Source organism: Macrobrachium rosenbergii, chromosome 42 (assembly GCF_040412425.1).
Source record: "Macrobrachium rosenbergii isolate ZJJX-2024 chromosome 42, ASM4041242v1, whole genome shotgun sequence".
Classification (NCBI taxonomy): Eukaryota; Metazoa; Arthropoda; class Malacostraca; order Decapoda; family Palaemonidae; genus Macrobrachium; species Macrobrachium rosenbergii.
The window spans coordinates 28,630,130-28,640,309 of NC_089782.1; the positions used below are offsets into that span (position 1 = coordinate 28,630,130).

The 10,180-nt window shown below is 40.5% G+C and overlaps 1 protein-coding gene across 7 annotated transcripts in view; it reads left to right on the plus strand.

The window, feature by feature from the left end:
- Window positions 1-7,754, plus strand: part of LOC136828128 (uncharacterized) — a 56,364-nt gene extending 48,610 nt beyond the window's left edge. For 4 of the 7 annotated variants that reach the window (XM_067085929.1, XM_067085926.1, XM_067085930.1 and 1 more), the window contains 4 exons: window positions 476-665; window positions 1,449-1,912; window positions 4,266-4,440; window positions 5,862-7,754. In XM_067085929.1, coding sequence (XP_066942030.1) covers window positions 504-665; window positions 1,449-1,912; window positions 4,266-4,440; window positions 5,862-7,301 — 2,241 coding nt within the window. In that variant the 5' untranslated portion in view covers window positions 476-503 and the 3' untranslated portion in view covers window positions 7,302-7,754. The remainder of the gene's footprint in view (window positions 1-475; window positions 666-1,448; window positions 1,913-4,265; window positions 4,441-5,861) is intronic. The other 3 variants (XM_067085932.1, XM_067085931.1, XM_067085933.1) reach the window with 1 other exon arrangement.
- Window positions 7,755-10,180: the final 2,426 nt, after the last annotated feature.

The window sequence follows — 10,180 nt, forward strand, 5'->3', positions numbered from 1 at the left end:
CTACGTAGGCTGGCAGAGTGTTGAGGTTGTTTGTTGTTCGACGATGCTTAAGGCTGGTCACAAAGTTAACAGTGGTTACCATCCTTGTAGCTTACCAGCTCGAGTCCTGAGATTTAGCTGGGCTGATTTGAAGGAAGGGAGGTAGGGAGGGAGGGAGAACCAACTTAAAAAGAAAGTGAAAATGAATGTAACATAAAAAGTTTGAAAAAACATTTCAATTTGAATACAGTATTTTTAGGAGTTTTGCCCTCTTTTTGATGACTGATTTCAGTTCAACGTTTACTGATATATTTTTTTTTTACCCTAGTTTTATGAATGAATAGGTTCGTATCCTGGAAAATCCTTGTGCAGATGTTGATTTCAGGGTTAAATAGGTAGCTGTTAATTAGTTCTCTTAGCACATTAGCAAAGAGTTCTCAGAAGAGGCCTTCCTGCGATTACCAGCGATAACTCGAACGATTCTTCTTCCTCCCAGAGGTTCTACTCGTTTCTAATGACGAAGTATGTCCCTCGTCGAGGCGGCGGCGGCTCTCGACCGGCTGCTGCAGGGGCAAGGCGAAGGGGGCGCCACCCCCTCAAATGTGCCTCCCTACGCGCCCCCTCCCGCTACATCCGATGATGGCAACCTCCTACCAATGCTCTTCCCGAATGCCACCTCTTCCAGGGTAAGAAGCCAAAAAGTTAATTTCTTTTGCTTTTGTACTCCGTAGTGCCTTCAGTGCACCTCGTGTGGGGCACTGTAAGCAGTACTTAAGGTTCTTTGCGGCGTCCCATCGGCCTCTAGCTGCAACCCCTTTCGTTCCTTTTACTGTACTTCCGTTCATGATCTTTTTCTTGCATCTGACTTAACACCTTCACGTGAAAATTGTCTCGACATTATTTAAAGCGTTGGGTGACCTCATATGCCCCAGTGTATGGTCTTTTGTATGTTATATATTCCCATTATACATTCCCATTCCTATTCCAGTTGCTTTTGTAAACTAATTTTAACCTGCTGAAGGATATTTGACTGTGATTTGCAGTAATTCTATAAGTTATTTGTGTTGATGCCATAGTATTAAAAGTCCCTTGAGCTGAATGTAGAATTTAGACCAACGGCCAAGCACTGGGACCTATGAGGTCATTCAGTGCTGAAACGGAAATTAACAGTAAAAGCTTTGAAAGGTGTAACAGGAGGAAAACCTCGCACTTGCACTATGAATCAGTTGTTAGGAGAGGGTGGAAAGTAAGATGGAGGAAAGAGAATATGAAAGGAGGTGCAGTAAAAGGAACGAGAGAGGTTGCAGCTAGGGGCCGAAGGCACGCTGCAAAGAACCTTAAGTAATATATCGTTCAAAATTCTGAATTTATTAAGTGATTTAAAAGATAGGTTAAATAATCACTGTAGAAATTGGTTAACAAAGCAGAACCCCATTGGGAGGCTATACCACATCGACTTTCCACTCCAGGGAAGGCAGTGTAGCACACCTACAGGAAGATCATTCCCCCCGATGATCCTCCCCTGGGAGAACCTTGAAGAGGAACCTCGCACTCCCTTCTACAGGGCGTTTTCTCCGCTGCCATCTCCAATCCCGATTCCCTCCCCTATTCTCCCAACTCTCCCTCCTCCTCACACACAGTACCCTCCCCACTGGATGGTAGCGCAGGACGCGACGTGGCCCTTCGAGGAGAACTCGCCCGAGCCTCAGGTCGAGGTCCTCGAAGTCCTCTCGCAGTCTGCGAAGACCGCAGACGATTTCCCGAAGAGGTCCAAGAGTAGGAGGAGGAGGAAGGGGAACCATCGAGCCTTCTCGGAGAGCGCTGCCGGGTGCGCGTCCCTGGACGAAGACTTCGTGCCCTTGGACCCCGAAAAGTACAAGACTGAGCTGTGTCGGTCCTTCCAGGTTCATGGCAACTGCAGGTATGGTGCCAGGTGGGTAACGGGGAGGCACTCACGTTTGAGGTTTTCTGGTAATTTGAAGTTTTGTGGAGGTGAGGTGAGGTGAGGAGAGAGAGAGAGAGAGAGAGAGAGAGAGAGAGAGAGAGAGAGAGAGAGAGAGAGAGAGAGAGAGAGTTAGGGGTAAGGAAGAGAAGGATGGGATAGGGGCGTAATGAAAGAAAGAAAGAAAATACCTTACCTTTACTATGGTCATTAATACTTAACCATTAATGTGGTGAGAGGTTGTAAACACTGGCCATCTAGTACCCAGGTTAGAAACAAGAGTATCTGGTCAGTTTGCTGTCTCTCTGATTAAAAAAATTGTTGGGCAGTAATTGCCTTTTTCTTGTTCAATTCACAATCAGCTTGAACATGATGCTAATCCGCACCATCGCACTATTCACTGTCGCTGTAAGGAAACCAAAGACTCCTTCTAAGACTAGTCAGTAGTTTGGTAAAGTCTCTCTCTCTCTCCAGGTGCAGCCCTTGACCTATTACAAAACATGATTGATTCCCAAAACCTTGACCTCATGGCACCTTTGTCAGTGAGGCCTGTAGCTTTAAGAAGTTTGTCACCTTTTCAGTCAGTTTGTCACCCCTTCAGTCTATTTTTCCCCTTTGCAGTCAATTCTCTTCTGTTCTGACCCTTGATTTGCTTGCTGCTGCTCAGTAGCAAGGCAAGATCCTAACAACCTCTCATGGGAGTGCTGGGTCGGTATTTTCCCAAGTCTTCATTATTCGCGATTCCACACAAAACACCCTTGGTCCTGACGCAGTTGTTAATAACGTAGTTTCATTCCTGAGAGACATTAACCTCTATAATGAAATTTAATATTGACCCCCTGGTACGTTGCCAAGGTCCCAGTGCTTGGCCTTTGGCCTAAATTCTGTGCTAAATTCAATTCAAAGAAAGACGTTTTTCTCGTTGCCACAAGTATATCAGATGACTTGATTCCCTCTCCTGCTGAAAAACCTTCCCTTTGGTTCTCCCTTGTCATCTGACTATTTCGTATGCAGAGATTTTGTATGCAGCACCAATGCCCGTTGTTCGTATCCTCAGCCTTTTGTACTCCTGTGCCCTTCTCAGCAATTCGTCTATTAAGTGGCTCTTCCATTCCTAACTTTGGTACGTCATGTTTAGTGTGGGGATAGCTAGAATGATCTCCCCAGAATTTTACATTGTTCAGTCTTTTAAGCGGTAGTCCATTGGTCTTATTGTTTTTTCCAGTCTCATTTATCCAGTTTTGCAGACAGGGGAAGGGTAATGACAACTGTTGAAAAAGACGGAATTTGATTGTGATTGATTGAATGACTGAATATAGAATTTAGGCCCAAGGCCAAGCACTGGGACCTATGATGTCGTTCAGCGCTGAAACGGAAATTGACAGTAAAAGGTTTGATAGGTGTGACTGGAGGAAAACCTCAAAGCAGTTGTGCTATGAATCAATTGTTAGGAGAGGGTTGAGGAAAGTAAGATGAAAGAAAGAGATTATGAAAGGAGGTACAGTAAAGGGAACGAAAGGGGTTGCAGCTAGGGGCCGAAGGGACGCTGCAAAGAACCTTAAGTAATGCCTATAGTGCACCGCATGAGGTGCAGTGACGGCCCTACCCCCTAGGGGAGATTTGATTGTATGTGTAGCCTGTGTATGGAGCAGCAGCGTGTTGTGATTGTGGATATACTATTAGCTTTTTCGTGAGTTTTTCCATGAGTTGTGTGACATCAGATATTTAGTAAACTTTAATTTCAAGGCCCATCCTGACATTAACTGAATATACAGCTATAACTGTCCAGTTGATGCATCTATGATTTGTCCCTAATGATCTTGATAGTAGTGGCAACGTTTAAGCTGCTCAGGAATCTTTTGTTTAAAGAATTTTGAAATCCTAGTTCTTATTAATAAGGAGTAGCTCATAAGAGAACTTAATGATCACTGAAAGTTTAAGGAATATAAAGTAATACTTTAGTTAAAGGTGTGATTATATAATTATAAAACAATAAAATGCCGTTGAAACTGGTCTAGATGGGCTTTGGTAATAAGTTGGTTGTTTTTCTCCACGAAAGTTAATGTATTGCATAAGTGACCAATGCATTTTTTTCAGATAGTCGTCTTTTGAAACAAGTATTGCCATTTCAGAAAAATTCCAGAGGAAATGGTCAGTTTTCTGAATAACATACAAGCTTGGTTGATGACATAAAAGAGTATGAGGCACTCCATACCATCTGCTCACTCCATCAATTCTACTCCAGTTACACCATCATTTCCCTGAACTGTATCTTGAACAATTTATTTCAGGTACGGTTTCGTTCCTATAACCTGCTATGCCCCCCCTTTTGTGTCTCACGTAGGTGCAACTATGCCCATGGCCTGCAGGAGTTAAGGGGAGCCTCCCGCCACGGTAAATACAAGACACGCAATTGCCAGTCGTACCACCAGACGGGCTACTGTCGGTATGGAGCCAGGTGCTCCTTTATCCACGACCCTGAAGAAGGCATCTTGAAGTGTTCTATTGCTAACAAAGAGGTACTGTTGTGTGGCAATTTGAAATTTGATCTCTTGATCCACATGCTGTTCATAAGTAGATCTGGAAATTTGTACCTGAGTAACTTTTGGTTGGGGGCCTAAATCTTGTTGTTTAGTGTATGTTGAAATGTGTGTTATCAACGGAAGCTTCAGACATGAATTTTAAGAGCTAAAGTATAATAAAAACTTTCTGGTATTTGTGGGGTCTCCATATCAGGAATGAACTTGGCTTGATTTTCAAGTTTCGACGTAACTTCTGCAATAGTGAGTCACTATTCCATAGTCACGTAACTGTAACCTATCGCAATCTTAATTTTTCCTGTACCTGATATTTTTTCAGGCTTGTTAAGCTAGATAATTTATATTTATATTCAGTTTGAGGATCGTGAAGAAAATGCTGCCTGTCTTAACAATGGATTTCATTTCTTACACTATTTTCAACCTACTTTCACTATCTCAGTCTTCTGGGCCCTTTCGCCTGTCTGTTTTTTATTTTTTTAAAGTGCTTAACTTTGAACTATACAATCTGAGTTTCTATTTGGCATGCTCACATCACTAATGAAGCCAATGTGCTGAGTGAGGTCAGTGTTATATACTTGAAGATGCAAGTTGAATAGGAATCTGCCACCACCTAGGCTAGCTTTTCACGTTGAATAAGAATCTGACATCACCTAGGCTAGCTTTTCACGTTGAATAGGAATCTGACACCACCTAGGCTAGCTTTTCACATTGAATAGGAATCTGACACCACCTAGGCTAGCTTTTCACTTTGAATAGGAATCTGCCACTACCTAGGCTAGCATTTCACAGATGCATCTTGTTTCCACTCTGAAGTTTTCTCACAAATACTATGCAAATCAGGAATCCCATAGCTAGTATACAATGTATGGGCTTGTTTTCATCTAGTCTAAACACCACTCTTCAACTGTTTTTTTTACCACTGCGTAAATTATCATAATCTTAATCCCATTGATATTTTCCCCTCTAGCTGCCTGATGCCTATTACTTCTTTCCAATATTCACGTCTCATTTAGGAACAGATGTTCCATACTATCCTGATGACAGTTCAGTTCAGTTATGGCTTGGTCGTCTGGTTAAACCAATATAAGATAAAAAATATAACTTGCATTTTATAATTGCTTTCTTCAGAATTGTGAGTATAATATTCCTCCTAGAGTTTGAGGGCCAAGAGTTTGAGGGCCAATGCTACCAAATTTTTCAAAATAGAGCTTTATTATTCTTATTATTTGACTATGATTTAGGCACAGAATACCATTGGTGTTAATTTAACTATTTTGGAGACTAAAGATGATGAACAATCACTCACATGATAATAGTGTAGGGAACAGTTTTACTTTGGGAAGAAAAGTTTAACCAACAATAATTTTCCTTGGTGACAGTGTTCCTCTGAATGCTTACAGGTATTGGCAGCACTGCATTATCACCCATCCAGCGAAGAATTTCCTCATACTGCCAACATCACTTGGAGGTTCCTTGAAACTTCTGGAAACACCATTCCTGAAATACATTTGATAAGTTCCACACCTACCAAAGCATGCCAGTCAGTTCAGAATCCTTCAGACACTGTGGAAAAAATACTCTATTCACCAAACCCACTCCAGGGCCAAATAAATTTTTTGATAAGCTCTGATGATGTCTATGATGACAACAGGTTCTTCACCTGCACCCTTCCAGTATGTAATGAGGTGACTGCTTTGAATTCTGCCATCCTACTGGAGGAGAACCTCAGCCTTCTTCGATCTCTTCAGTCAGGTGAACAGCTGAACAACAACCCAGATTCTTCTTTTACATCTAAAACAGAAGCCAAATCTTTTCTCTCTCCACTGAGTGCTACTGTTGTTGTGAATCAAATAAAACCAAGGAATAGTTCTGAATGCAGTCAAAGATTTCCCCTGGAAAGTTCAGACATATCTCCCCTGAGTCTCTCTCCAATTGAAAAAGTAGTAATAAAAGAAATAAGCTCAGAGAGTGAAGCACCTGATGAGATCTCTGCAACACCATCAGATTACCCTGCCAATGTTAATTACCAAGAGATAAAAGATCTCGAAGTTGTTCAGACCATCTTGCGAGAAGCTCCATTGTACTCTGCTACAGTTTGGAGTGATGGTGCAGATAAGTGGCACACAAACTCTGAAAATGTGGATGCTGGTGCTCATTCTGAACAAACTGGGAAGGCTAAGTTGGACATCCTTCAGAATAAAAATAGTTTCTACAGTAAAGTAAAGGAATATAATGCAGGAAAGCGAAAAATGAAAAATTTGTTCAGAAGGAGGAGGAAAACTGGACGGAGGTTTGAGTCGGAGGACAATGAAAATATGGGAATCATTGATACTAGTCAGGAACAAGCCCAAAATGATAATGTATTTTCTGGGGAGAGTGGAAATGACAGTGATGAATTGGAGGTTTCCACAGGTGCTGCAGGAGGAGATGGAAATGACTGGTCTGAGAAGAGTAGCCTTCACTTAGCGGACTTGCTGCGATCTCTGCGTCTGAGAGAAGGGAGCAACCACCTCTTGCCATGGTCTAAACCAGGTCGAAGATGCTCTTCAGATGGGTCTTCTGCAGGGCCTCTGTCTGTAAAGGATGCTCGCTCTTCTCCATCGTCCCCTGCGAGTCCTCGTCAGCACGACATGACAAAGTATAAGACAGAGTTGTGTCGGTCTTTTCAGTATAATGGATACTGCAGTTACGGGGATGCCTGCTTGTACGCCCATGGCCAAAATGACCTCAGGTCTTACCCAAAACACCCTATGTACCGCACAAAGCAGTGCTTCAGCTTCCATAACAAAGGCTTCTGTCTGTATGGAAGTCGCTGCCAGTTCTTGCACGACCTTGAGTGATAGGGGCAAAATCTTCGTCTCCGCTTGATATCGAAGAGAACGGATAACTTCTGGAGGTCGTTGCTAAACTTGAATCTTAACCAAGACTTTTATTTGGATTAAGTATTTATATCATCCAAATAGAGGTAAAAAATATTTATTTTTTAATGATGGAGTAGACTGTGCCACCTACTGAAGTATCTTAGCATGCGGACTCCAGCAGATGGCACTGTCGCTGGGAAGATGAGAGGAGGCTATAATATATATATATGATGAAAAGTAGAATAGGAATATGTCTTTCCTTTATACCGATAATTGTATATTTTAGTTACCTGACGTCTTGAGTTAGAGAGGTTATTTATTTATAATTTTTCTGTTCTGATGTTATACACTCCCAGTAGGTGTTAGATAATTTGTATTTATATGGTATTTAAATTTATTTCTATAACTTATTTAATAAATGAACTGCATGAGCGCCTATTTTTCCCCAAGAAACCTGCATAAGTATAATTTAGATATACACAAATACTAAAAAATACAAAACTAATCTGTGAAGGGTGTTTGCGGCTTCCCTTAGGCCCCTAGCTGCACCCACATTTTAGCCTTTCACCCTACTTACATTCTCACTTCCTTTCTTCAGTCTTGCTGTGCAACTTCTCTGCCATTACTTCCATGTAAAACTGTGGAGGCTTCTCCCAGTTTCACTTTCAGACCCTTGTACTTGGTCTCGTTTAAGTTTTATTACTCTTTCTGTTCAGCCACTCTTACTCTCCCTCTTCACTCTAGCTCAGAATGGCTGGAGTTGTCCTAATGCTTTGCCTATTTAGACTAAATTCCGTGAACCCCAATTTCATCCGAAATCCATATCTAGGAAGTTTTGATATTTGAGTAACGGCAAAGACTGTTGCAGCAGTGTTGAAAACGAAGGGTGCCTTGGATAGAAAAAATGTACTGAGTTAATCTCTGTTTACAATTGAAAAGTCTCTTGTCAATTTGTGTTTGCTCTACAATGCAAAAGGGTGTCAAACGCCTCTATTTACTTCTTAGTACAACCTTGGAGTTTTCTCCCAGTTCTACCTGTAGATTCTTGTGCTTATGTAACTCATTGTCTTGCTTTCCAACCACTCTAACTCCTCCTCACTGTATTAGGAGCTGAATGGCCGAATGTGTCCTAGTGCTTGGCTTGACATCCTAACTTTCATATACTCGATCATACATGGTAATGCTATTCCACTATATCTAAACGATTCTTCCTTGTGATCTGCAATGATTTCAAGGTACTGATCGTATTTAAAAAAAAATTACCGTCATTATTTGCCCATTAGGGCCTACCACCAAAATAACCTGCCGTCTTCCCCCTATTTCTTGGTGTTACTACGTTCTAATTCCTTCAACTTCAGTGCATTCTTTAGCCTCATTCAGAACCGACCATCTCAAAAGTGAAAGCTGACATAAATGTTTACTCTTGAAATCATTAAGTCTATGTAACTTCCTCAGTCCTTTTTCAAATTTCGTCAGTGTACTAGCCCTACCTTTCTGTTTATATTCTACTTACCAAAGAGACAAACCATCTGACCATTTTCTCTTTCATGATTGCTTACGACCATTCTCTTTCCGAAGGCATGTACTTGCATCGACAAACACACTTTTCAAAACATTTCTCAAGGTAATCTTGAATGTCTGGAATATTCTCGAGGCGTAGCCAAAATGTTGAAGTTGACAATATTGTAGATAAGTCCGTGAATGGAAAGTACACAATCATATGAATGTTCGAGTCTGTACAATGTTAAAAGGCGCAAATCTGCAGAAAGAAATTGAAAAAGACATTTAATATGAAATATATTACCACAAAATACAGTTCTGGATTGAAGATTAGCAGAAGCAATATGCTAAAGTTAAAGGAAACGTGATGGTCTTAAGTACGGTTGATGAGAGGGTAAAGTATTATTTTGTCAGGTGAAGTTTGGAATTAATATGAGCCAAACAAAAGAATAGTCAACGGTAGCTTCGTAAAAGCCAAGACAATAATTGGCAACAGTTATTTTCCGTTAAAAAGGTTTAACTTTACACGAAGAAATGCACTGCAAAGGTTTTGAAACCATAACCATTGAATTGAGTATTCTTGAACATGTAACATACTGAAGTGCTGTTGTATAATTATGATTATTGGCTTTGAATATTGTTTTAGTATTTAAATGAAAATTTCTTCATTCAACAACTGGAGCTCAACTTATTTGTGTGAATATTTTGTTTTTTAAGTGTTTGAAAGAAATCGATCTCTTGATTTTTGTAACTGTCAGAACAAGCTGATATCACAAAGAATTTAGAAAGGAATGGCTAATAATATGAGCTCCGTTTATCCTTTGGTTTATTAAGATTAAGAAATTGAGTTCTGGGTATGTAAAAATACTTTTATATATAATCTTGTGTTAGTGTGTAAATGCTTAACATCTAGTAAGCGTGGTACTCTGAGAATAGTATTGTATACCATAAAATATAAAAGAAAACGTACTATATAAAAATATAGAAAATGGATTAAGACGCGTAACTACGGCACATGAAAGCTATGCACTGTGGTATTAAAAAAATTGCAATTTCATGCTAAAATAGTTACCAAACATACCCAATAATTTCCCTTGATATCATACGTGTTCAGAATTATATCCTTATTGCGTTGATTACGTCCAGGGGAAAGATGTATTTAGGAAGGTGAGAGAAAAGACTGGTAATAGGCCTAGGCTCACAATCAAGTAAACTAGGCTTAACGGCCTAAAATATGTTAGGCCTATGATTTCTTTTTCGAAAGCCAAAATCCACCCCATTTCTTTTGATTTGGGTAGATGCTTGACCCCATTTTTTTGAAACTCCATTTTGTCTGTTAATTTGTTCAGTGAGTGATG